Source organism: Oncorhynchus nerka, linkage group LG10, assembly GCF_034236695.1.
Source record: "Oncorhynchus nerka isolate Pitt River linkage group LG10, Oner_Uvic_2.0, whole genome shotgun sequence".
Taxonomy (NCBI): Eukaryota; Metazoa; Chordata; class Actinopteri; order Salmoniformes; family Salmonidae; genus Oncorhynchus; species Oncorhynchus nerka.
In genome coordinates this window covers 100,973,801-101,001,738 of record NC_088405.1, presented here as the reverse complement: position 1 = coordinate 101,001,738, position 27,938 = coordinate 100,973,801, and the positions used below count along the sequence as shown (strand labels likewise).

At 43.2% G+C, this 27,938-nt stretch overlaps 1 protein-coding gene across 1 annotated transcript in view; it reads left to right on the top strand.

The window, feature by feature from the left end:
* LOC115119424 (cell adhesion molecule 2-like) overlaps positions 1 to 27,938 on the top strand; it is a 157,960-nt gene that overhangs the window by 107,203 nt on the left and 22,819 nt on the right. Inside the window, exons 4-6 of the mRNA XM_065023439.1 lie at positions 6,185 to 6,346; positions 7,567 to 7,657; positions 14,662 to 14,840. Of these exons, the coding sequence (XP_064879511.1) occupies positions 6,185 to 6,346; positions 7,567 to 7,657; positions 14,662 to 14,840 (432 nt within the window). The remainder of the gene's footprint in view (positions 1 to 6,184; positions 6,347 to 7,566; positions 7,658 to 14,661; positions 14,841 to 27,938) is intronic.

The following is a 27,938-nucleotide window of genomic DNA, read 5'->3' as shown; positions in this document are numbered from 1 at the left end:
ACGCTCTTATCCAGAGCGACTTACAAATTGGTGCATTCACCTTATGACATCCAGTGGAACAGTAGTGCATCTAAATCTTTTAAGGGGAGGGGGTGAGAGGGATTACTTTATCCTATCCTAGGTATTCCTTAAAGAGGTGGGGTTTCAGGTGTCTCCGGAAGGTGGTGATTGACTCCGCTGTCCTGGCGTCGTGAGGGAGTTTGTTCCACCATTGGGGGGCCAGAGCAGCGAACAGTTTTGACTGGGCTGAGCGGGAACTGTACTTCCTCAGTGGTAGGGAGGCGAGCAGGCCAGAGTTGGATGAACGCAGTGCCCTTGTTTGGGTGTAGGGCCTGATCAGAGCCTGGAGGTACTGAGGTGCCGTTCCCCTCACAGCTCCGTGGCAAGCACCATGGTCTTGTAGCGGATGCGAGCTTCAACTGGAAGCCAGTGGAGGGAGCGGAGGAGCGGGGTGACGTGAGAGAACTTGGGAAGATTGAACACCAGACGGGCTGCGGCGTTCTGGATGAGTTGTAGGGGTTTAATGGCACAGGCAGGGAGCCCAGCCAACAGCGAGTTGCAGTAATAAGAAATAAGTATAGCCAGTTATGGTCTAGTTATAGTAAGGTGAAATAAGTATAGCCAGTTATAGTCTAGTTATAGTAAGGGGTGAAATAAGTATAGCCAGTTATGGTCTAGTTATAGTAAGAGGTGAAATAAGTATAGCCAGTTATGGTCTAGTTATAGTAAGGTGAAATAAGTATAGCCAGTTATAGTAAGGGATGAAATAAGTATAGCCTGTTATGGTCTAGTTATAGTAAGGGGTGAAATAAGTGTAGCCAGTTATAGTAAGGGGTGAAATAAGTATAGCCAGTTATAGTCTAGTTATAGTAAGGGGTGAAATAAGTATAGCCAGTCATGGTCTAGTTATAGTAAGGGGTGAAATAAGTATAGCCAGTTATAGTCTAGTTATAGTAAGGGGTGAAATAAGTATAGCCAGTTATGGTCTAGTTATAGTAAGGGGTGAAATAAGTATAGCCAGTTATGGTCTAGTTATAGTAAGGGGTGAAATAAGTATAGCCAGTTATGGTCTAGTTATAGTAAGGGGTGAAATAAGTATAGCCAGTTATAGTAAGGGGTGAAATAAGTATAGCCAGTTATAGTAGGGGGTGAAATAAGTATAGCCAGTTATAGTACGGGATGAAATAAGTATAGCCAGTTATAGTAAGGGATGAAATAAGTATAGCCAGTTATAGTTAGGGGTGAAATAAGTATAGCCAGTTATAGTCTAGTTATAGTAAGGGGTGAAATAAGTATAGCCAGTTATGGTCTAGTTATAGTAAGGGGTGAAATAAGTATAGCCAGTTATAGTAAGGGGTGAAATAAGTATAGCCAGTTATAGTAAGGGGTGAAATAAGTATAGCCAGTTATAGTCTAGTTATAGTAAGGGGTGAAATAAGTATAGCCAGTTATGGTCTAGTTATAGTAAGGGGTGAAATAAGTATAGCCAGTTATAGTCTAGTTATAGTAAGGGGTGAAATAAGTATAGCCAGTTATAGTCTAGTTATAGTAAGGGGTGAAATAAGTATAGCCAGTTATAGTCTAGTTATAGTAAGGGGTGAAATAAGTATAGCCAGTTATAGTCTAGTTATAGTAAGGGGTGAAATAAGTATAGCCAGTTATGGTCTAGTTATAGTAAGGGGTGAAATAAGTATAGCCAGTTATGGTCTAGTTATAGTAAGGGGTGAAATAAGTATAGCCAGTTATGGTCTAGTTATAGTAAGGGGTGAAATAAGTATAGCCAGTTATAGTAAGGGGTGAAATAAGTATAGCCAGTTATAGTAAGGGGTGAAATAAGTATAGCCAGTTATAGTCTAGTTATAGTAAGGGGTGAAATAAGTATAGCCAGTTATAGTCTAGTTATAGTAAGGGGTGAAATAAGTATAGCCAGTTATAGTAAGGGGTGAAATAAGTTATTAGTCTAGTTATAGTAAGGGATGAAATAAGTATAGCCAGTTATAGTCTAGTTATAGTAAGGGGTGAAATAAGTATAGCCAGTTATAGTCTAGTTATAGTAAGGGGTGAAATAAGTATAGCCAGTTATGGTCTAGTTATAGTAAGGGGTGAAATAAGTATAGCCAGTTATAGTCTAGTTATAGTAAGGGGTGAAATAAGTATAGCCAGTTATAGTAAATAAGTATAGTTATAGTAAGGGGAAATAAGTATAGCCAGTTATAGTCTAGTTATAGTAAGGGGTGAAATAAGTATAGCCAGTTATAGTCTAGTTATAGTAAGGGGTGAAATAAGTATAGCCAGTTATAGTAAGGGGTGAAATAAGTATAGCCAGTTATAGTAAGGGATGAAATAAGTATAGCCAGTTATAGTAAGGGGTGAAATAAGTATAGCCAGTTATAGTCTAGTTATAGTAAGGGATGAAATAAGTATAGCCAGTTATAGTAAGGGGTGAAATAAGTATAGCCAGTTATAGTAAGGGATGAAATAAGTATAGCCAGTTATAGTAAGGGATGAAATAAGTATAGCCAGTTATAGTAAGGGATGAAATAAGTATAGCCAGTTATAGTAAGGGGTGAAATAAGTATAGCCAGTTATAGTAAGGGATGAAATAAGTATAGCCAGTTATAGTAAGGGATGAAATAAGTATAGCCAGTTATAGTAAGGGATGAAATAAGTGTAGCCAGTTATAGTAAGGGGTGAAATAAGTATAGCCAGTTATAGTCTAGTTATAGTAAGGGGTGAAATAAGTATAGCCAGTTATAGTCTAGTTATAGTAAGGGATGAAATAAGTATAGCCAGTTATAGTCTAGTTATAGTAAGGGGTGAAATAAGTATAGCCAGTTATAGTCTAGTTATAGTAAGGGGTGAAATAAGTATAGCCAGTTATAGTCTAGTTATAGTAAGGGGTGAAATAAGTATAGCCAGTTATAGTCTAGTTATAGTAAGGGGTGAAATAAGTATAGCCAGTTATAGTCTAGTTATAGTAAGGTGAAATAAGTATAGCCAGTTATAGTCTAGTTATAGTAAGGGGTGAAATAAGTATAGCCAGTTATAGTCTAGTTATAGTAAGGGGTGAAATAAGTATAGCCAGTTATAGTCTAGTTATAGTAAGGGGTGAAATAAGTATAGCCAGTTATAGTCTAGTTATAGTAAGGGGTGAAATAAGTGTAGCCAGTTATAGTCTAGTTATAGTAAGGGGTGAAATAAGTATAGCCAGTTATGGTCTAGTTATAGTAAGGGGTGAAATAAGTATAGCCAGTTATAGTCTAGTTATAGTAAGGGGTGAAATAAGTATAGCCAGTTATAGTCTAGTTATAGTAAGAGGTGAAATAAGTATAGCCAGTTATGGTCTAGTTATAGTAAGGGGTGAAATAAGTATAGCCAGTTATGGTCTAGTTATAGTAAGGGGTGAAATAACTATAGCCAGTTATAGTCTAGTTATAGTAAGGGGTGAAATAAGTATAGCCAGTTATAGTCTAGTTATAGTAAGGGGTGAAATAAGTATAGCCAGTTATGGTCTAGTTATAGTAAGGGGTGAAATAAGTATAGCCAGTTATGGTCTAGTTATAGTAAGAGGTGAAATAAGTATAGCCAGTTATAGTCTAGTTATAGTAAGGGGTGAAATAAGTATAGCCAGTTATGGTCTAGTTATAGTAAGGGGTGAAATAAGTATAGCCAGTTATAGTCTAGTTATAGTAAGGGGTGAAATAAGTATAGCCAGTTATGGTCTAGTTATAGTAAGGGTTGAAATAAGTATAGCCAGTTATAGTCTAGTTATAGTAAGGGGTGAAATAATTATAGCCAGTTATGATTGTAACGGTTTAGCGGATTATGAAAAAACATCAGTCTTTATGTGGATAAAAGAAAAGGAATATAACATATACTGTTTACAGGAAACTCACTCTACATCCTTAGATGAACATCAGTCTGTATGTGGCTAAAAGAAAAGGAATATAACATATACTGTTTACAGGAAACTCACTCTACATCCTTAAATGAAGTTGTGTGGAAACAAGGAATGGGGCGGTGAATTAATTTTCTGTCATGGACAAAGGAACTCAAAAGGTTTGATGATATTAATTAACAAACATTTTGATCTGAATGTGAAAATAGTCAGGAATAATTCGCAAGGAAGGTGGATCTTTTTTAATGTGAAAATAGTCAGGAATAATTCGCAAGGAAGGTGGATCTTTTTTAATGTGAAAATAACAGATTTGGCTCATTAATCTATTCGGTGAAGATCTGGATGATCTATACTTCTAAAATATATATACCAACGTACAGGCAACAAATGATCAAATCATTACGGTGGGAGACTATAACAGAGTGTTAAGTACCTCAATGGACCGTAAAGGTAATCGCTCTACAAACTACCATCACCGTGCCCTTCAGGAAGTCACAAATATTATGGACACTAGAAATAGTGGATATTTGGAGACTAAAAAACCCCGACCTAGTGAGATATACAGTATATCACAAAAGTGAGTACAGCCCTCACATTTTTGTAAATATTTGAGTATATCTTTTCATGTGACAACATTGAAGAAATGACACTCTGCTACAATGTAAAGTAGTGAGTGTACAGCTTGTATAACAGTGTAAATTTGCAGTGTCCCCTCAAAATAACTCAACACAGAGCCATTAATGTCTAAACCGCTGGCAACAAAAGTGAGTAGACCCCTAAGTGAAAATGTCAAGGTAAATCCATGAACTAATAGTACAGGTATATAGCAATAAAAACGATACTACAGATACAAAATAAGTTGGAGGAAAAACAAAAGGAACTTGAGGAACTTATTCCAGAACTGAATCTCCAACACAGGAACGCGAACAAAAAGAATTTGCAGAAAGGAACACTAACAAAAAGAATTTGCAGAAAGGAACACTAACAAAAAGAATTTGCAGAAAGGAACACTAACAAAAAGAATTTGCAGAAAGGAACACTAACAAAAAGAATTTGCAGAAAGGAACACTAACAAAAAGAATTTGCAGAAAGGAACACTAACAAAAAGAATTTGCAGAAAGGAACACTAACAAAAAGAATTTGCAGAAAGGAACACTAACAAAAAGAATTTGCAGAAACTCGTTACTGAAGACGGAGTCATCTATGATTCTCCAAATGATATTTTTAAAGAGGAAGATAGATCTTATAAGCAGATGTTCTCTTTTCTGTCTCATACCGCTGAATGACGAGTACTGTAAGGAATTATTTCCAAATAATATAATAAATGTACAGAAAGATCAGTGCGAATGCCAAATGAGAGAGTAATAACTTGTGAGGCTATTAAATCCTTTCAGTCTGGAAAACCCCCAGGGCTTGATGGCATACTGGTAGAGGTATATCAAGTATTTTGTTGATATACAGTGGGGCAAAAAAGTATTTAGTCAGCCACCAATTGTGCAAGTTCTCCCACTTAAAAAGATGAGAGAGGCCTGTAATTTTCATCATAGGTACACTTCAACTATGACAGACAAAATAAGAAACAAAATCCAGAAAATCACATTGTAGGATTTTTTTATGATTTTATTTGCAAATTATGGTGGAAAATAAGTATTTGGTCACCTACAAACAAGCAAGATTTCTGGCTCTTACAGACCTCTAGTACTCTACTACTCAGATAATCAGACACTCAGACACTCGGACACTCGGACACTCGGACACTCGGACACTCGGACACTCGGACACTCGGACACTCAGACACTCGGACACTCGTACACTCGGACACTCGGACACACAGACACTCGGACACTCGGACACTCAGACACTCCCCATGGTGTACTGTTTGTTTTTGTGGTGAAGATGAGTCTGATTTGAATGTTGTCAGTGTTTTACCAGGGAGGACAGGTGTTTCTGTGTCTGAGTGTGTCTCGCCAAAATAGACTTTCTGTTTGTCTGAAGCATCGAAGTTGAATCCCTCAGTGGATGTCTTCTTTGAGATAGTATATTATACTCAAATAACGTGACATTCCGTATTATAATTGTGTTTGTATTTGAAGCGAGGAACGGACTCACACTATCGTGACGAGGCAGCTCTGCCTGCGAAATGAAGTCAGTATCACCCTCTGCCTGAGACGGTTCATCCTCTTGGATCAAATTGGTTAAAGTGTTGGTTTCCTGAGCAGGAGGCCAGGATTCAAAATCCTACCTGTGATTAATGTTGTTTTACCCCACCAATGCTGTGTGTTTCAGGTGCCAAGGAGGTGAATGCCAGTGGAAAGACCTTCACAGTGACCAGTTCTCTACAGCTGCTGGTAGACCGGGACGATGATGGGGCAGCGTACACCTGTAAAGTAGACCATGTCGCCCTGTTACAGACACCACAACAGACTACTGAAGTATTGGAGGTGCACTGTGAGTATAACACACACACACACACTCCAGCTCTCACTGTCTTGCACTTTTCTCCTAACGTCATATTTCGAAGTTAAGGGTTAAGTTTTCTGATTGGGTTAAAACAAAAACGAATTCAAACTAATGTCTTCCACTGGGATTGGCACATCTCTGGCTGCACACACACACGCACCGTGACTCAACACACATACACGCACCGTGACTCAACACACATACACGCACCGTGACTCAACACACATACACGCACCGTGACTCAACACACACACACCGTGACTCAACACACACACACGCACCGTGACTCAACACACACACACGCACCGTGACTCAACACACACACACACACCGTGACTCAACACACACACACGCACCGTGACTCAACACACACACACACACCGAGTGACTCAACACACACACACCGTGACTCAACACACATACACGCACCGTGACTCAACACACACACACACACGCACCGTGACTCAACACACACACACTGGCACCGTGACTCAACACACACATACGCACCGTGACTCAACACACACACACGCACCGTGACTCAACACACACACTGGCACTGTGACTCAACACACACACACGCACCGTGACTCAACACACACACACACACACGCACCGTGACTCAACACACACACACGCACTGTGACTCAACACACACACACGCACCGTGACTCAACACACACACTGGCACCGTGACTCAACACACACACACACCGAGTAACTTGACACACACACACACACCGAGTGACTCAACACACACACACACACACCGAGTGACTCAACACACACACTGGCACCGTGACTCAACACACACACACCGAGTGACTCAACACACACACACACCGAGTAACTTGACACACACACACACACACCGAGTGACTCAACACACACACACACACCGAGTGACTCAACACACACACACTGAGTGACTCAACACACACACACACACACCGAGTGACTCAACACACACACACACCGAGTGACTCAACACACACACTGAGTGACTCAACACACACACACACACCGAGTGACACTGATGCCACAAGAAGTTACTTAGGTACTAGAGGTTTCACTGGGAGTCCTGGGACTATAGTACAGCTCTCTGTCTCCAAACAGATACACACTGTCAGATATACACACGTGCAATCACACATTTTTTTCTAAATATTCCCAAAAATTTAATACAAATTCTGTCTGTTTTTCTCCAGATGCTCCTCGTGTGTTGATCACCCAGTCGTTGACGTTCCCTCAGGAGGGTCAGTACCTGAAGCTGGAGTGTGTCTCCAAGGGAAACCCATCGTAAGTCAGTCCTCCATGCAACCATCCTTGCTAGTAAAAAGCCATTAAGTTTTTTTTGCATACCTCCTATAAATATAGTATAATAATAGTATATAACCTCATGAAGCTGGTTGAGAGAATGCCAAGAGTTTGCAAAGCTGTCATCAAGGCAACAGGTGGCTATACTTTGAAGAAGCTCAAATATAAAAATTAATTTGATTTGTTTAACACTTTTTTGGTTACTACATGATTCCATGTGTGTTATTTCATAGTTTTGATATCTTCACTATTATTCTACAATGTAGAAAATAGTAAAACTAAAGAAAAACCCTTGAATTAGTAGGTGTTCTAACATTTTTTAATGGTAGTGTATAATATCACAGTGTATTTAATTGATTTTAGAATAAGGCTGTACAAAAACTGGAAAAAGTCAGGGGGTCTGAAAACAAAGGTATTTTTCCTCATCAATCTAAACACAATTCCCCATAAAGACAAAAAGCAAAAAACAGTTTTTTTTATGTTTGCAAAAGGTGTCAAAACATTTTATTAAATTTTTAAATACCAAAATAAAGAAATATTTATATACGTTTTCAGACCCTTTGTTATGAGACTCGAGCTCAGAAGCATCCTGTTTCCATTGATCATCCTTGAGAATATTTCACTTATAATTATTTCACTTATAATTCACTATCACAATTCCAGTGGTTCAGAAGTTTACATACACTAAGTTGACTGGGCCTTTAAACAGCTTGGAAAATTCCAGAAGATGATGTCATGGCTTTAGAAGCTTCTGATAGGCTAATTGACATCATTGAGTCAATTGGAGGTGTACCTGTGGATGTATTTCAAGGCCTAACTTCAAACTCAGTGCCTCTTTGCTTGACATCATGGGAAAATCTAAAGAAATCAGCAAGGACCTCGGGAAAAAAATTGTAGACCTCCACAACTCTGGTTCATCCTTGCCTGAAGGTACCACGTTCAGCTGTACAAACAATAGCACGCAAGTATAAACACCATGGGACCATGCAGCCGTCATACCACTCAGGAAGGAGACGCGTTCTGTCTCCTAGAGATGAACGTACTTTGGTGCGAAAAGTGCTAATTTATTTGATTTATTTTTATTTCACCTTTATTTAACCAGGTAGGCTAGTTGAGAACAAGTTCTCATTTGCAACTGCGACCAGGCCAAGATAAAGCATAGCAGTGTGAACAGACAACACAGAGTTAAACATGGAGTAAACAATTAACAAGTCAATAACACAGTAGAAAAAAAGGGGAGTCTATATACAATGTGTGCAAAAGGCATGAGGTAGGCAAATAATTACAATATTGCAGATTAACACTGGAGTGATAAATGATCAGATGGTCATGTGCAGGTAGAGATATTGGTGTGCAAAAGAGCAGAAAAGTAAATAAATAAAAACTGTGGGGATGAGGTAGGTGAAAATGGGTGGGCTGTTTACCAATAGACTATGTACAGCTGCAGCGATCGGTTAGCTGCTCAGATAGCTGATGTTTGAAGTTGGTGAGGGAGATAAAAGTCTCCAACTTCAGCGATTTTTGCAATTTGTTCCAGTCACAGGCAGCAGAGTACTGGAACGAAAGGCGGCCGAATTAGGTGTTGGCTTTAGGGATGATCAGTGAGATACACCTGCTGGAGCGCGTGCTACGGATGGGTGTTGCCATCGTGACCAGTGAACTGAGATAAGGCGGAGCTTTACATAGCATGGCCTTGTAGATGACCTGGAGCCAGTGGGTCTGGCGACGAATATGTAGCGAGGGCCAGCCGACTAGAGCATACAAGTCGCAGTGGTGGGTGGTATAAGGTGCTTTGGTGACAAAACGGATGGCACTGTGATAAACTGCATCCAGTTTGCTGAGTAGAGTGTTGGAAGCAATTTTGTAGATGACATTGCAGAAGTCGAGGATCGGTAGGATAGTCAGTTTTACTAGGGTAAGCTTGGCAACGTGAGTGAAGGAGGCTTTGTTGCAGAATAGAAAGCCGACTCTTGATTTGATTTTCGATTGGAGATGTTTGATATGAGTCTGGAAGGAGAGTTTGCAGTCTAGCCAGACACCTAGGTACTTATAGGTGTCCACATATTCAAGGTCGGAGCCATCCAGGGTGGTGTTGCTAGTCGGGCATGCGGGTGCAGGCAGCGATCGGTTGAAAAGCATGCATTTGGTTTTACTAGCGTTTAAGAGCAGTTGGAGGCCACGGAAGGAGTGTTGTATGGCATTGAAGCTCGTTTGGAGGTTAGATAGCACAGTGTCCAATGACGGGCCGAAAGTATATAGAATGGTGTCGTCTGCGTAGAGGTGGATCAGGGAATCGCCCGCAGCAAGAGCAGATCATTGATATGAAAAAGAGAGGTTGAACAGGCTGGTAATACCGGGGTTGCGACTGAATGGCAAAGTAATTGGTGAACCAGGCATAGTTTCAGAATATAGTGATTGGGTCCAGATTGTCAAGCCCAGCTGATTTTATACGGGTCCAGGTTTTTGCACCCGCTCTTGCATCAGAACATCTGCTATCTGGATTTGGGGGCAGAATGGATATAGGTCTGTAACAACCTGGATGACTGCGGGCTTGGGGGGATCTCAGAGATATGAAAGCAGGCTGGTAATAGGGGTTGCGGGGGGTTTCAGGAGATTGTCTGTTGGCCAGGTTTTGCAGCTCTTTCAGAACATAGGATTTGGGTAAAGGAGAACCAGGCGGAAGGCATGGCCAGCCGTTGAGAAATGCTTGTTGAAGTTTTCGATAATCATGGATTTATCGGTGGTGACCGTGTTCCCTAGCCTCAGTGCAGTGGGCAGCTGGGAGGAGGTGCTCTTGTTCTCCATGGACTTCACAGTGTCCCAGAACTTTTTGGAGTTGGAGCTACAGGATGAAAACTTCTGCCTGAAGAAGCTGGCCTTAGCTTTCCTGACTGACTGCGTGTATTGGTTCCTGACATCCCTGAACAGTTGCATATCGCGGGGACTATTCGATGCTATTGCAGTCCGCCACAGGATGTTTTTGTGCTGGTCGAGGGCAGTCAGGTCTGGAGTGAACCAAGGGCTGTATCTGTTCTTAGTTCTGCATTTTTTTGAACGGAGCATGCTTATCTAAAATGGTGAGGAAGTTACTCTTAAAGAATGACCAGGCATCCTCGACTGACGGGATGAGGTCAATGTCCTTCCAGGATACCCGGGCCAGGTCGATTAGAAAGGCCTGCTCACAGAAGTGTTTTAGGGAGCGTTTGACAGTGATGAGGGGTGGTCGTTTGACTGCGGCACCGTAGCGGATACAGGCAATGAGGCAGTGATCACTGAGATCCTGGTTGAAGACAGCGGAGGTGTATTTGGAGGGCCAGTTGGTCAGGATGACGTCTATGAGGGTGCCCTTGCTTACAGAGTTAGGGTTGTACCTGGTGGGTTCCTTGATGATTTGTGTGAGATTGAGGGCATCTAGCTTAGATTGTAGGACTGCCAGGGTGTTAAGCATATCGCAGTTTAGGTCACCTAACAGAACAAACTCTGAAGCTAGATGGGGGGCAATCAATTCACAAATGGTGTCGAGGGCACAGCTGGGAGCTGAGGGGGGTCGGTAGCAGGCGGCAACAGTGAGAGACTTATTTCTGGAGAGAGTAATTTTCAGAATTAGTAGTTCGAACTGTTTGGGTATGGACCTGGAAAGTATGACTTTGCAGGCTATCTCTGCAGTAGACTGCAACTCCTCCCTCTTTGGCAGTTCTATCTTGACGGAAGATGTTATAGTTGGGTATGGAAATGTCTGAATTTTTGGTGGCCTTTCTGAGCCAGGATTCAGACACGGCAAGGACATCAGGGTTAGCAGGCAAGGAGATAGCGAGGGCTAGAGAGTTAGCCTTTGGGGGACGTCGCGATGGGGTGAGTCTGTTTATTCCTCTTCATGCGGTGACATCGATAGACCGGTCGTGGGTCCGGGTATTGTAGCCCAGGAGTATGCTACGGTGGCAGCACAGGGGCTCTGGCCGGGCTAGCTTCAAGCTACGTGGGTGGAAACGCTAGCCAGGAGTAATCATCCGGGGTTGCGGTTTAGCTAGATAGCTAGTTGTGAAGATCCAGTTGAAAAATGTTCCGTTTGCGGTGGGAATCCGGGGATAAAAAATAAATAGGTCCGTTATGCTCTGGTTAGCGTCGCGTTGTTCGAACTGGCGAGAGCTTTCCGAACTAAAGGTTAGCTGATGACCGGTTAGCTGAAGACCGCTAGCATAGCTGGTGGTTAGCTGGCTAGCTTCAGTTGAGGGGTTCCGGTTCCGAAGTAAATATAAATACTTTAGGAAAAAGTAGCTACATTGGGTGAGGCGGGTTGCAGGAGAGTATTTGGAAGCTTAGGTTTAGCTAAATGTTTTTAAAGATATGCGAAGAAAAAAAATGTAAAACGAAAAAGAGACGATATATACAGAGAGACGATACGACAGGACGACTTACTGCTACGCCATCTTGGAAGACCAGAAGAACAGCAAAGGACCTTGTGAAGATGCTGGAGGAAACAGGTACAAAAGTATCTATATCCACAGTGAAACGAGTCCTATATCGACATAACCTGAAAGGCCACTCAGCAAGGAAGAAGCCACTGCTCCAAGAGCGCCATTAAAAAGCCAGACTACGGTTTGCAACTGCACATGGGGACAAAGATCGTACTTTTTAGAGAAATGTTCTCTGGTCTGATGAAACAAAAATAGAACTGTTTGGCCATAATGACCATCGTTATGTTTGGAGGAAAAAGGGGGAGGCTTGCAAGCCGAAGAACACCATCCCAACCGTGAAGCACGGGGGTGGCAGCATCATGTTGTGGGGGTGCTTTGCTGCAGGAGGTACTGTTGCACTTCACAAAAAATAGGGCATCATAAGGATGGAAAATTACGTGGATATATTGAAGCAACATCTCAAGACATCAGTCAGGAAGTTAAAGCTTGGTCGCAAATGTGTCTTCAAAATAGACAATGACACCAAGCATACTTCCAAAGTTGTGGCAATATGGCTTAAGGACAACAAAGTCAAGGTATTGGAGTGGTCATCACAAAGCCCTGACCCTAATCCAATAGAAAATGTGTGGGCAGAACTGAAAAAGCGTGTGCGAGCAAGGAGGCCAACAAACCTGACTCAGTTACACCAGGTCTGTCAGGAGGAATGGGCCAAAATTCACCCAACTTATTGTGGGAAGCTTGTGGAAGGCAACCCGAAACGTTTGACCCCAGTTAAACAATTTAAAGGCAATGCTACCAAATACTAATTGAGTGTATGTAAACTTCTGACCCACTGGGAATGTGATGAAAGAAATAAAAGCTGAAATTAATCACTCTCTCTACTATTATTCGGACATTTCACATTCTTAAAAAAAGTGGTTGTCCTAACTGACCTTAAACAGGGATTTTGTAGTAGTCAGGAATGTCAAGAATTGTGAAAAACTGAGTTTAAATATATTTGGCTAAGGTGTATGTAAACTTCCCACTTCAACTGTATATAAACAATGGTGGTTTGGTGCAAACAATAAAAAATCCATTACGAGGTATTGAACCTAATATACTATGACGAGGTATTGAACCTAATATACTATGACGAGGTACTGAACCTAAATACTATGACGAGGTATTGAACCTAAATGACGAGGTATTGAACCTAAATGACGAGGTATTGGACCTAAATGACGAGGTATTGAACCTTAATGACGAGGTATTGAACCTAAATGACGAGGTATTGAACCTATAATGACGAGGTATTGAACCTAAATGACGAGGTATTGAACCTAAATGACGAGGTATTGAACCTAAATGACGAGGTATTGAACCTAAATGACGAGGTATTGAACCTTAATGACGAGGTATTGAACCTAAATGACGAGGTATTGAACCTTAATGACAAGGTATTGAACCTAAATGACGAGGTATTGAACCTTAATGACGAGGTATTGAACCTAAATGACGAGGTATTGAACCTAATATACTATGACGAGGTATTGAACCTAATATACTATGACGAGGTATTGAACCTAAATGACGAGGTATTGAACCTAAATGACGAGGTATTGAACCTTAATGACGAGGTATTGAACCTAAATGACGAGGTATTGAACCTAAACCCCAATAGGTTTACAAGGTCGTTTAGATCAACATTTGGAAGACTAATTAGCAAAAATCATCTGGCAAATGTGAACATTTCACGGTGTCTAAGGTCTGTCTCGCTTCTGTCTTTTTCTCACCCCGTCTTCCTGCCTCTCCCCCTCCTCATCTCCCTCCCCTCCCCTCCTCATCTCCCTCCCCCTCCCCCTCCTCATCTCCCGCCCCCTCCCCTCCTCATCTCCCTCCCCCTCCTCATCTCCCTCCCCCTCCCCTCCTCATCTCCCCCCTCCCCCTCCTCATCTCCCTCCCTTTCCCCTGTCTTCCCCTACCTATCTCCCCTCTATTCCCCCTCCCCTACCCCCTCCTCATCTCCCTCCCTCTCCCCTGTCTTCCCCCTCCCTTCCCCTTCCCCTCTCTATCTCTATCTCCCTTCCCCTCCCTCTCCCTTCTCTTCCCTCCCCTCCCCTTACTTCCCTATCACCCGCCCACTCACTCTCCCCTCTCTTCCCTCTCCCCTCTCTTCCCACATCCCTCCTCTTCTCCCTCCCCAACCCTCTACTCTCTCTTCTCCCTGCACATCTCCCTCCACCTCCCTCTCCCCTCTCTTCTCCCTCCACCTCCCTCTCCCCTTCTTCTCCCTGCACATCTCCCTCCCCTCCCTCTCCCCCTCTCTCCCCACTCCCTATCTCCCTCCCTCTCCCCTCTCTTCCCACTCCCTATCTCCCTCCCTCTCCCCTCTCTTCCCACTCCCTATCTCCCTCCCCTCCCTCTCCCCTCTCTTCCCACTCCCTATCTCCCTCCCTCCCTCTCCCCTCTCTTCCCACTCCCTATCTCCCTCCCTCTCCCCTCTCTGCCCCTTCCTTTCTTCTCTTTATTTCCCCTCAACCCCACCCACCTCTCTCCCCTTCTCTAAACCCCCCCCCCCACTCCCACCCCAAGGCCAGACCCTGTGTTGTGGACTAAGGATGGAGGAGAGCTACCAGACCTGGAGAGAATGATCGTACAGGGAAGAGAACTCACCTTTTCCGCCCTTAACAAGACAGACAATGGCACCTACCGCTGTGTGGCCTCCAACCACCTAGGCACCAGCAGTGCAGAATACATACTCTACGTCTACGGTAAGAGAGCCTAATTATGTGAGCAAAGAAAACGAAGGACCTTGTTGAGGGTGTATGAGACAGGGCCAGGGACAGAGAAGAGAAGAAGCTAGGTCTGGTTTGGATAAATAGTTAATAAACACTTTTTCCAGTTCAGTAATAGATACTGTATATCAGAACCTGACAGAACCTAACATAAGATGAATAACAGAATACCAGATATATCAGAACCTCTTACAGCCATAAGATGAATAACAGAATACCAGGTATATCAGAACCTGTTAGAGCCATGAGATGAATAACAGAATACCAGATATATCAGAACCTGTTAGAGCCATAAGATGAATAACAGAATACCAGATATATCAGAACCTCTTACAGCCATAAGATGAATAACCTGATATATCAGAACCTGTTAGAGCCATAAGATGAATAACAGAATACCAGATATATCAGAACCTCTTACAGCCATAAGATGAATAACAGAATACCAGATATATCAGAACCTGTTAGAGCCATAAGATGAATAACAGAATACCAGATATATCAGAACCTGTTAGAGCCATAAGATGAATAACAGAATACCAGATATATCAGAACCTGTTAGAGCCATGAGATGAATAACAGAATACCAGATATATCAGAACCTGTTAGAGCCATAAGATGAATAACAGAATACCAGATATATCAGAACCTGTTAGAGCCATAAGATGAATAACAGAATACCAGATATATCAGAACCTCTTACAGCCATCAGATAAATAAGAGATTAGACCAAGAGAGTGGAGAACACCAAGAAGAGGGTAAACACTCATATTCTCTTCGAAAAAAATGTATTTTAAATGTCTTATTATAATATTAGGGTCCTTTTCAGAATTGTCCATCTTTCCTCTCAAATTAGATACATTAAATTGATAATGACATCTTACGTCCATGTATCTGTCTATGAATTTGAGATGTTTACAATTGTCCAACCACATACCTTAGTTGTTTACCAAAACAATGGCGTTGAGCCTTAGTTGTTTACCAAAACAATGACAGTGAGCCTTAGTTGTTTACCAAAACAATGGCAGTGAGCCTTAGTTGTTTACCAAAACAATGGCAGTGAGCCTTAGTTGTTTACCAAAACAATGGCAGTGAGCCTTAGTTGTTTACCAAAACAATGACAGTGATCCTTAGTTGTTTACCAAAACAATGGCAGTGATCCTTAGTTGTTTACCAAAACAATGGCAGTGAGCCTTAGTTGTTTACCAAAACAATGGCAGTGAGCCTTAGTTGTTTACCAAAACAATGACAGTGATCCTTAGTTGTTTACCAAAACAATGGCAGTGATCCTTAGTTGTTTACCAAAACAATGGCAGTGAGCCTTAGTTGTTTACCAAAACAATGACAGTGATCCTTAGTTGTTTACCAAAACAATGGTAGTGAGCCTTAGTTGTTTACCAAAACAATGGTAGTGAGCCTTAGTTGTTTACCAAAACAATGGCAGTGAGCCTTAGTTGTTTACCAAAACAATGGCAGTGAGCCTTAGTTTTTTAACAAAACAATGGCAGTGTTATCATACCCCTTGACTTTTTCCAGCCTGAATTTTAAATTGAGTACATTTCAATTGTTTTTCACTGGCCTACATACAATACCTCATAATGTCAAAGTGAAATTTTGTTTTTAGATATGTTTACAAATTAATTCAAGATGGAAAGATGAAATATCTTGGGTCAATAAGTATTCAACTCCTTTGCTATGTCCTATATAAATGTTCTTAGGACTAGGCTGCTTTTTTTTCTCCACAACCTGCCTGAATGAAAGTAACTCAGATCCTGATGCCCAAAGTAACTCAGACCCTGAAGCCCAAAGTAACTCAGACCCTGAAGCCCAAAGTAACTCAGACCCTGAAGCCCAAAGTAACTCAGACCCTGAAGCCCAAAGTAACTCAGACCCTGAAGCCCAAAGTAACTCAGACCCTGAAGCCAGGATATGCATATAATGGTACCATTGGAAAGAAAATACTTTGAAGTTTGTAGAAATTTTAAAATAATGTAGGAGAATATAACACAATAGATATAGTTGTTGAAATTTCATAGAAAAAACAACCAGCATTTTTTTGGGAGAGTCCATCCTCTTAGAAATGCAAGAGTATTGAGAAGTAGCACCCTGGATGCAAGTCCTATGGCTTCCACAGGGTGTCAGCAGTCTGTGTTCAAGGTTTCAGGCTTGTAACTTCAAAAACAAATACGAAAAATCAGTTTTAGTGGAAGGACACAATCTTGGAAATTCATGTTTGCTCACGCCATGAAACATTACACACCTGCTAAAATCGTTTTCCTATTGAACATACCTCTTTCCGTAATAAATATTATAGTTTGATTACATTTTAGTGTATCTGAGGAGTAAATAGAAACGTATTTTGCCTCGTTGAAACAAAGTTTAGGGGTAGATTTTCGGATTCCTTTCTCTGCAAATTGAACGAATGGATTACTCAAATCGATGGAGCCAACTAAATAGACTTTTTGGGATACAAAGAAGGATTTTATCTAACAAAACAACACTACATGTTATAGCTGGGACCCTTTGGATGACAAATCAGAGGAAGATTTTCAAAAAGTAAGTTATTTTATCGTTGTATGTGATTGTATGAAACCTGTGCTGGTGGAAAAATATTTTGATGTGGGGCGTCGTCCTCAAACAATCACATGGTATGTTTTCACTGTAATGGCTACTGTAAATCAGACAGTGTAGTTAGATTAACAAGAATGTACGCTTTCAACCGATATAAGACACTTATATGTACCTAATTGTTTAATATCCACAATTTGTATGATAATTTATTTGAATTGCGTGCCCTCCAGTTTCACCGGAAGTTGGCACGCTAGCTGGACACCGATCCTTAATTAACAAGTCACATAATAAGTTGCAGGGACTCACTCTGTGTGCAATAATAGCGTTTAACATGATTTCTGATTGGCTACCTCATCTCTGTATCCCACACATACAATAATCTGTAAGTTCCCTCAGTTGAGCAGTGAATTTCAAACACAGATTCAACCACAAAGACCAGGGAGGTTTTCGAATGCCTCACACCTATTGTCGGAGAGGAAGGAAACCGCTCAGGGATTTCACCATGAGTCCAATGGTGACTTTAAAACAGTTACAGAGTTTAATGGCTGTGATAGGAGAAAACTGAGGATGGATCAACAACATTGTAGTTACTCCACAACATAATTGACGGAGTGAAAAGAAGGAAGCCTGTACAGAATAAAAATATTCCAAAACATGCATCCTGTTTGCAATAAGGAACTAAAGTAAACCTGCCCCCCAAAAATATTTATGTCCTAAATACAAAGCATTATGTTTGGGACAAATCCAACACAACACATCACTGAGTACCACTCTTCATATTTTCAAGCATGGTGGTGTCTGCATCATGTTGTGGGTATGTTTGTCATCAGCAGGACTAGAGAATAGAGTTAAGCACAGGAAAAATTCCAGAAGAAACCCTGGTTCAGTCTGCTTTCCAACAGACACTGGGAGATGAATTCCCCTTTCAGCAGGACAATAACCTAAAATACATGGCCAAATCTACACTGGAGTTGGTTTGACTTAAATCGGCTTGAAAATCTATGGCAAGTTCTTGGTCACCTCCCTGGCCCTCCTCCCCCTATTGCTCAGTTTGACTGGGAAGAGTCTAGGTGATTCCAAACTTCTTCCAAATAAGAATGATGGAGGCCACTGTGTACTTGGGGACCTTCGATGCTGCAGAAATGTTTTGGTACCCTTCCCAGATCTGTACCCTCGACACAGTCCTATCTCGGAGCTCTACGGACAAATGGCCAAACGTTGTCCGGGTTAGGGTTTGGCCGGGGTGGGCCGTTATTGTAAAGAATAATTTGTTTTTAACTGACTTGCCTAGTTAAATAAAGGTTAAATAAAATACATTTTAAAAAATTATATCAAATATATTTACATTTGTTTAACACTTTTTTTTGTTTACTACATGATTCCATATGTGTTATTTCATAGTTGTGATGTCTTCACTACTATTCTACAATGTAGAAAATAGTACAAATAAAGAAAGGTCCTTGAATGAGTCAGTGTGTCCAAACTTCTGACTGGTTCTGTATATCTAAATGAACTGGAAAGAGAGAGGGAGAAAGGATAGAGGAGGGTGTTAAAGGTTTCCATTCTGTGATATAATAATATTAATCAAGACACAGTTTAGACATTCCTTCTCTTTTCCCTAAGACACTAGTGATAAATGTCCAGTATTGAAGCTACTGTAATGACGCCCCAAGCGCTGCGATGCCTTAAAGAAAGCACATCAAATCAAATATATTTAAATTGATTTATATAGCCCTTCTTACATCAGCCGATATCTCAAAGTGCTGTACAGAAACCCAGCCTAAAACCGCAAACAGCAAGCAATGCAGGTGTAGAAGCACGGCGGCTAGGAAAAACTCCCTAGATAGAAAGGCCAAAACCTAGGAAGAAACCTAGAGAGGAACCAGGCTATGAAGGGTGGCCAGTCCTCTTCTGGCTGTGCCGGGTGGAGATTATAACAGAACATGGCCAAGATGGCCACATGTTCGGTGTTTTTGTCAGCAGTATTACTGCCTTTTCCTCTTCAGAGTCATGGGCCCAGTTCGATCCTACGCTTCTGACAATGACCTTAACCTTATGCTTTTGGGAAACCCGGGCCCAGGAGAGTACTGGGGGAGCTGGAGCGTAGTATAAGGACCTTAACCTTATGCTTTTGGGAAACCGGGCCCAGGAGAGTGCTGGGGGAGCTGGAGCGTAGTATAAGGACCTTAACCTTATGCTTTTGGGAAACCCGGGCCCAGGAGAGTACTGGGGGAGCTGGAGCGTAGTATAAGGACCTTAACCTTATGCTTTTGGGAAACCCGGGCCCAGGAGAGTACTGGGGGAGCTGGAGCGTAGTATAAGGACCTTAACCTTATGCTTTTGGGAAACCGGGCCCAGGAGAGTGCTGGGGGAGCTGGAGCGTAGTATAAGGACCTTAACCTTATGCTTTTGGGAAACCCGGGCCCAGGAGAGTGCTGGGGGAGCGTAGTATAAGGACCTTAACCTTATGCTTTTGGGAAACCGGGCCCAGGAGAGTGCTGGGGGAGCTGGAGCGTAGTATAAGGACCTTAACCTTATGCTTTTGGGAAACCCGAGCCCAGGAGAGTGCTGGGGGAGTGTAGTATAAGGACCTTAACCTTATGCTTTTGGGAAACCGGGCCCAGGAGAGTACTGGGGGAGCTGGAGCGTAGTATAAGGACCTTAACCTTATGCTTTTGGGAAACCGGGCCCAGGAGAGTACTGGGGGAGCTGGAGCGTAGTATAAGGACCTTAACCTTATGCTTTTGGGAAACCGGGCCCAGGAGAGTACTGGGGGAGCTGGAGCGTAGTATAAGGACCTTAACCTTATGCTTTTGGAAACCCGGGCCCAGGAGAGTACTGGGGGAGCTGGAGCGTAGTGTAAGTAGGGTGGAGGCTTATCTGGCGGGGCTTTAAACTCATCTATTTAAAATACATGAAAGGAGCGCTGTTGAAATGAATACTCCCAGATCCTTCTTCTTTGGGTTGGTGAATACTCCCAGGTGAATACTCCCAGCTCCTTCCTTGGGTTGGTGAATACACCCAGCTCCTTCTTTGGGTTGATGAATACTCCAGCTCCTTCTTCTTTGGGTTGGTGAATACTCCCAGCTCCTTCTTCTTTGGGTTGGTGAATACTCCCAGCTCCTTCTTCTTTGGGTTGGTGAATACTCCCAGCTCCTTCTTCTTTGGGTTGGTGAATACTCCCAGCTCCTTCCTTGGGTTGGTGAATACACCCAGCTCCTTCCTTGGGTTGGTGAATACACCCAGCTCCTTCTTTGGGTTGATGAATACTCCCAGCTCCTTCTTCTTTGGGTTGGTGAATACTCCCAGCTCCTTCTTCTTTGGGTTGGTGAATACTCCCAGCTCCTTCTTCTTTGGGTTGGTGAATACTCCCAGCTCCGTCCTTGGGTTGGTGAATACACCCAGCTCCTTCTTTGGGTTGGTGAATACACCCAGCTCCTTCTTTGGGTTGATGAATACTCCCAGCTCCTTCTTCTTTGGGTTGATGAATACTCCCAGCTCCTTCTTCTTTGGGTTGGTGAATACTCCCAGCTCCTTCTTCTTTGGGTTGATGAATACTCCCAGCTCCTTCTTCTTTGGGTTGGTGAATACTCCCAGCTCCTTCTTCTTTGGGTTGATGAATACTCCCAGCTCCTTCTTCTTTGGGTTGGTGAATACTCCCAGCTCCTTCTTCTTTGGGTTGATGAATACTCCCAGCTCCTTCTTCTTTGGGTTGGTGCATACTCCCAGGTGAATACTCCCAGCTCCTTCTTCTTTGGGTTGGTGAATACTCCCAGCTCCTTCTTCTTTGGGTTGGTGAATAATCCCAGCTCCTTCTTTGGGTTGGTGAATACACCCAGCTCCTTCTTCTTTGGGTTGATGAATACTCCCAGCTCCTTCTTCTTTGGGTTGGTGAATACTCCCAGCTCCTTCTTCTTTGGGTTGGTGAATACTCCCAGCTCCTTCTTTGGGTTGGTGAATACACCCAGCTCCTTCTTCTTTGGGTTGGTGAATACTCCCAGCTCCTTCTTTGGGTTGATGAATACTCCCAGCTCCTTCTTCTTTGGGTTGGTGAATACTCCCAGCTCCTTCTTCTGTGGGTTGGTGAATACTCCCAGCTCCTTCTTCTTTGGGTTGGTGAATACTCCCAGCTCCTTCTTCTTTGGGTTGGTGAATACTCCCAGCTCCTTCTTCTTTGGGTTGGTGAATACTCCCAGCTCCTTCTTCTTTGGGTTGGTGAATACACCCAGCTCCTTCTTTGGGTTGGTGAATACACCCAGCTCCTTCTTCTTTGGGTTGGTGAATACTCCCAGCTCCTTCCTTGGGTTGGTGAATACACCCAGCTCCTTCTTTGGGTTGGTGAATACACCCAGCTCCTTCTTTGGGTTGATGAATACTCCCAGCTCCTTCTTCTTTGGGTTGGTGAATACTCCCAGCTCCTTCTTCTTTGGGTTGGTGAATACTCCCAGCTCCTTCTTCTTTGGGTTGGTGAATACTCCCAGCTCCTTCCTTGGGTTGGTGAATACACCCAGCTCCTTCTTTGGGTTGGTGAATACTCCCAGCTCCTTCTTTGGGTTGATGAATACTCCCAGCTCCCTCTTTGGGTTGATTAATACTCCCAGCTCCTTCTTTGGGTTGATGAATACTCCCAGCTCCTTCTTCTTTGGGTTGATGAATATATCCAGCTCCTTCTTCTTTGGGTCAAAGAATACTCCCAGCTCCTTTTTGGGGTTGGTGAATACTCCCAGCTCCTTCTTCTTTGGGTTGGTGAATACTCCCAGCTCATTCTTGGGGTTGATGAATACTCCCAGCTCCTTCTTCTTTGGGTTGGTGAATACTCCCAGCTCCTTCTTTGGGTTGATGAATACTCCCAGCTCCTTCTTTGGGTTGATTAATACTCCCAGCTCCTTCTTTGGGTTGATGAATACTCCCAGCTCCTTCTTCTTTGGGTCAATGAATACTCCCAGCTCCTTCTTCTTTGGGTCAATGAATACTCCCACCTCCTTTTTGGGGTTGGTGAATACTCCCAGCTCCTTCTTCTTTGGGTTCATGAATACTCCCAGCTCATTCTTGGGGTTGATGAATACTCCCAGCTCCTTCTTCTTTGGGTTGGTGAATACTCCCAGCTTCTTCTTTGGGTTGGTGAATACTCACAGCTCCTTCTTCTTTGGGTTGATGAATACTCCCAGCTCCTTCCTCTTTGGGTTGGTGAATACTCCCAGCTTCTTCTTTGGGTTGGTGAATACTCCCAGCTCCTTCTTCTTTGGGTTGGTGAATACTCCCAGCTCCTTCTTCTTTGGGTTGGTGAATACTCCCAGCTCCTTCTTCTTTGGGTTGGTGAATACTCCCAGCTCCTTCCTTGGGTTGTGAATACTCCCAGCTTCTTCTTTGGGTTGACAAAACAGAGGGAAACCAAGACAATCCATTGCTTCTGTTTGTCTGATAGGTGTGTAACTTCTGTTGAGGAGGAGATGAGGGAGTCTGATGGGTGTGTAACTTCTGTTGAGGAGGTTGATGAGGGAGTCTGATGGGTGTGTAACTTCTGTTGAGGAGGTTGATGAGGGAGTCTGATGGGTGTGTAACTTCTGTTGAGGAGGAGAGGAGGGAGTCTGATGGGTGTGTAACTTCTGTTGAGGAGGAGATGAGGGAGACTGATGGGTGTGTAACTTCTGTTGAGGAGGACAGAGGAAGGAGTCTGATAGGTGTGTAACTTCTGTTGAGGAGGACAGAGGAGGGAGTCTGATGGGTGTGTAACAAGATGGTGCCAGAGGAGATGGTCTCCTTACGAATTGTGCTATTATTGTGATTTGATATCGAACTTCTGTTGAGGGGGAGAGATGAGGGAGTCTGATGGGTGTGTAACTTCTGTTGAGGAGGAAATGAGGGAGCAGAGGGGTCGATGGTCTGCCTGTGGACTTTTATAAAAAGGTTCTGGGGAATCATTGGACAGGACTTGTTTTGCGTGAGTGTGTCGGGAAAGGGGAGTTGTCGCTAAACTGTCAGCGGGCGGCTTTGACTCTCCTGACCAAAAAAGGGGACTTGAGCGACCTAAAGAACTGGAGGCCTGTGGCATTGCTCTGTGTGGACTATCAGGTCCTCACTAACAGACTCAAGTCTGGACTCTAATGTACAAAATGACCGAACGTACCGTGTACCAGGACACTCAATCATAGACAATCTGTTCGTAATCAGGGACAGACTGGACCCGTCGAGGCTTTTGAATGTGAATTTTGGACTGGTTTCCTTGGACCAGGAGAAAGCCTTTGATAAGGTGAACCTTAAATATCTGTTCAATGTTTTGTCTGGTTTTGGTTGTGACTTAATGCATGATCAAGGTGGGGGGGAAGGGGGCACATAGGCCCGTATGGGTAAAACGGGACATTCGTCAGGGCTGTCCTCTATCAGGGCAGCTATACACCCTATTGAGCTTTCTTGGCCTGCTACGCAGGAATCTGCAGGGAGTGTGTGAGCCAGGCATAGGGTTGGGAACGAGCCAGGCATAAGGTTGGGGACAGCATACACTGATGACCGCCTCAGTGTTGTTTAGGGATGGGCTCCTGGCCCTAGAGAATAGTTTGAGGGTGTAATATGGGTTGTCTTCAGCTGAGTTGTGGCTGGAGGGAACAAGCATGTGCTCTGTTGAGGCGAGCTGGCAGTATAGCATATCACCCAGCAGCATACCACCCTGCTGGTTTTCCTCTGAAGCTAAGCAGGGTTGGTCCTGGTCGGTCCCTCTGGTCTAACGAGACCCCAGGGAAGTGAAGGGGACATTGCCGTGTGAAGGGTGTCTTATTTTGGATGGGACGTTTAAACAGGCTTCCTGACTCACTGTGGTCAATAAAAATCTCATTGCACTAAGAGTAGGGGTGTTAACTCCAGTGTCCTGGCTAAATTTCCAAACTGGACCTCGTTCCGAATCGGCATTGATCACTCCTCACCTCTCCACCTGATAGCTGATGTGTGGTGAGTGCTCAGATGGGTGTCACACATTGGTGGTGGACGAGGTGAGGATTCCCCTTTACTATGTAAAGTGCATTTTGCTACAACTCAGCAAAATATGTGTACGCGGCCAATGAAAATTGTATTGTTGTGGATTTTGGGGTGGGACGCAATTTCCTTTTTATGGGTATGAATGGATCCCCGTTAATTCCTGCCAAGGTAGCAGATACTCTTCCTGGGGTTTATTATGGATCCCCATTAGCTCCTGCCAAGGCAGCAGCTACTCTTCCTGGGGTTTATTATGGATCCCCATTAGATCCTGCCAAGGCAGCAGCTACTCTTCCTGGGGTTTATTATGGATCCCCATTAGATCCTGCCAAGGCAGCAGCTACTCTTCCTGGGGTTTATTATGGATCCCCGTTAGTTCCTGCCAAGGCAGCAGCTACTCTTCCTGGGGTTTATTATGGATCCCCGTTAGTTCCTGCCAAGGCAGCAGCTACCCTTCCTGGCATCCAGCAACATTAAGTCGGGGGGGTAAATGTGGTGTTTTTAGTGTAATGATAATCTCGTAGCCTAGGTGACATTTAAGAAACACATTGAATCAAGCTAAGGGAGGTGGAGAGGAAATATCTCAAAGTTACACTAGTCTGACATTTCACTGGCCTGAGAGGATGGAAGATCAATATGTAGCTAGATGTTAACTAGCTAACGTTGCCCATGAATGGAAGCAAGTATTTTAGCCAGGTAGCCTAGGACAAAAAAAAACTAAGTGTGTACTGTATGACAGTCATAGACCGTTTCGTCAACATGAAAGAGACGAGGATGGCATTGGCGTTTCTCTACAAGTAGGGTGAGTCAACATGTAGTAGAAAAATAAGTCTATGTACAATGTGAACAAATGAGGTGAGATAAGGGAGGTAAAGGCAATAAATAGGCCATGGTGGCGAAGTAAATACAATTTAGCAATTAAAACACTGGAATAGTAGATTTGACAGTAGATGAGTAGATGTGCAAAGTAGAAATAATGGGGTGCAAAGGAGCAAAATAAATGAATACAGTAGGGGAAGGGGTAGTTGTTTGGGCTATTTATAGATGGGCTATGTACAGGTGCAGTGATCTGTGAGCTGCTCTGACAGCCGGTGCTTAAAGTTAGTGAGGGAGATTAGTGTTTTCAGTTTCAGAGATTTTTGTAGTTCGTTCCAGTCATTGGCAGCAGAGAACTGGAAGGAGATGTGTCCAAAAGAGGAATTGGCTTTAGGGGTGACAAGTGAGATATACCTGCTGGAACGCGTGCTACGGGTGGGTGCTGCTATGGTGACCAGCGAGCAGAGATGAGATGGAACATTACCTGGCAGGGTCTTGTAGATGACCTGGAGCCAGTGGGTTTGGCAATGAGTATGAAGCGAGGGCCAGCCAACGAGAGCGTACAGGTCGCAGTGGTGGGTAGTATATGGGGCTTTGGTGACAAAACGGATGGCACTGTGATAGACTGCAACCAATTTGTTGAGTAGAGTGTTGGAGGCTATTTTGTAAATGACATCGCCGAAGTCGAGGATCGGTAAGATAGTCAGTTTTACGAGGGTATGTTTGGCAGCATGGGTGAAGGAAGCTTTGTTGCATAATAGGAAGCCAATTCTAGATTTAACTTTGGATTGGAGATGTTTTATGTGAGTCTGGAAGGAGAGTTTACAGTCTAACCAGACATCTAGGTATTTGTAGTTGTCAACATATTGTCACGAACCGGCTCAAAGCCCATAACAAAAGAACGACAACGTGGAGATAAGGAGTAACAAAACATATATTTATCAAATAAGTAACTAGGTACAATATACAATGGTGTGTGTAATCAGTAATCAGTAGTGTAAGTGAGTGTTTTGCATGCAGACACACATAGTTTTTGTGTTTCTTGGTGGTTTTGGGTTGTTTGCTTTGGCACCTGCATTGCAACACCCTGCATTATCACATTCATGCATGCAAAACACTCACTTACACTACTGATTACACACACCATTGTATATTTTCCTTAGTTGCTTTATTTAATAAATATATATTTTGTTACTCCTTACCTCCACGTTGTCTCCCTTTTTGTTATGGGCTTTGATCTGTTTTTAGCCACCCCGTGCGTTTCCGTCGGTAGATTAGTGGGGTTCCGTGTGGTAGAGAGATCGTTCGGTAGACCTGTTCAGATATGCTCAAGACAGCTAACGATTAGCGGGCCGCAGTTAGCAGATGGGCGTTCAGGTTACTTCGCGATGGAGGGGGCATTTGAATAACTCCCTCGGGCAGATGACGTCGGTAGTCCAGTCCTGAAGGCCCGGTGGTGCTCCGCATCGGCAGTTTATCGGCAGTAAAACGGATCCGGATAGGTGATTGTAGCCCAGGAGTGGCGGATGGAACTCTTCAGCTGGCTAACTCCGGGATAATTGGTGTTTGCTCCGGAATCGACGTTAGCCAATAGTCACTCGGATAGCAGCTAGTTAGCTGCAAGATCCAGGTGTAAATGTCCAGAGCTTGCGGTAGAAATATGGGGATATGGATAGAAAATAGTTCCGGTATGTTCTGGTCTGAGTCGCGTTGTACAAAACTGGCGATAGCTTTTGGAGCTAAAGGAAGGCTGATGACCGCTAGCCGTGGTTAGCTGAATACTAACGTTAGCTAGTGAGCTGGCTAACTTCTGGATAGCTTCTGGCTAACTTCTGGCTAACTTCTGGATAGCTTCTGGCTAACTTCTGGCTAACTTCAGGCTAACTTCAGGCTAACTTCAGGCTAACTTCAGGCTAACTTCAGGCTAACTTCTGGCTAACTTCTGGCTAACTTCTGGCTAACTTCTGGATAGCTTCTGTTGTGGATTTCGGATACGAGGTGAATAATACTTTAGAAAAAAAACAGATCCACATTTGGAGAGTGTTTTGAAGTTGAGTTTTTAGAAAGTAGAAAGAAATATACATAAAAAGATATGCGAAGAAAAAGATAAAAAGATATAAAAGATATATACACGGGACAAGACGAGGACAAAGGACGTCTGACTGCTACGCCAAAAGAAAAAGAAGCATTGGACGTTTTTTGAAAAAAGTGGTACTTTGAGTTTTACATTGATTTTACAATAGGACAGGGCCTTGGTGAAATAGAGAACTGGCAATATAATGGTCAGGAAAAACCAACTTGGAGTATTGAGGCCCATGAGGCCCACATTTCCATTGCTCTGATCCTTGAAGGTATAGATACGACCCACTCACCGTACCCCCAAACACCCTCACCCTCGTATACCTCTTTATGGTGGGATACTTCATTCTCCGTGTCCACTGAACTGATTCAGAACATCGTTCCATACCGAGCATGAATTCTGTTCCTCACCATTCCTGTCTTTAGTGAGGTCAATCCCCCTAACACCAACACCTCGTCCAGCGCCGTAGAAACAAACTGCCGTATTATCTGCATCATTTATTTTTCAACAAACCGAACGTTATTTATTGTGCCATTACACACCTCTTTTGAAGAGAGATTTGTGACACCAACACCCGGGGAAGAGAACACTGCACTAAGATTTATGCATTGGCTCAGCTTCGACCAGAACCACCAATCCAC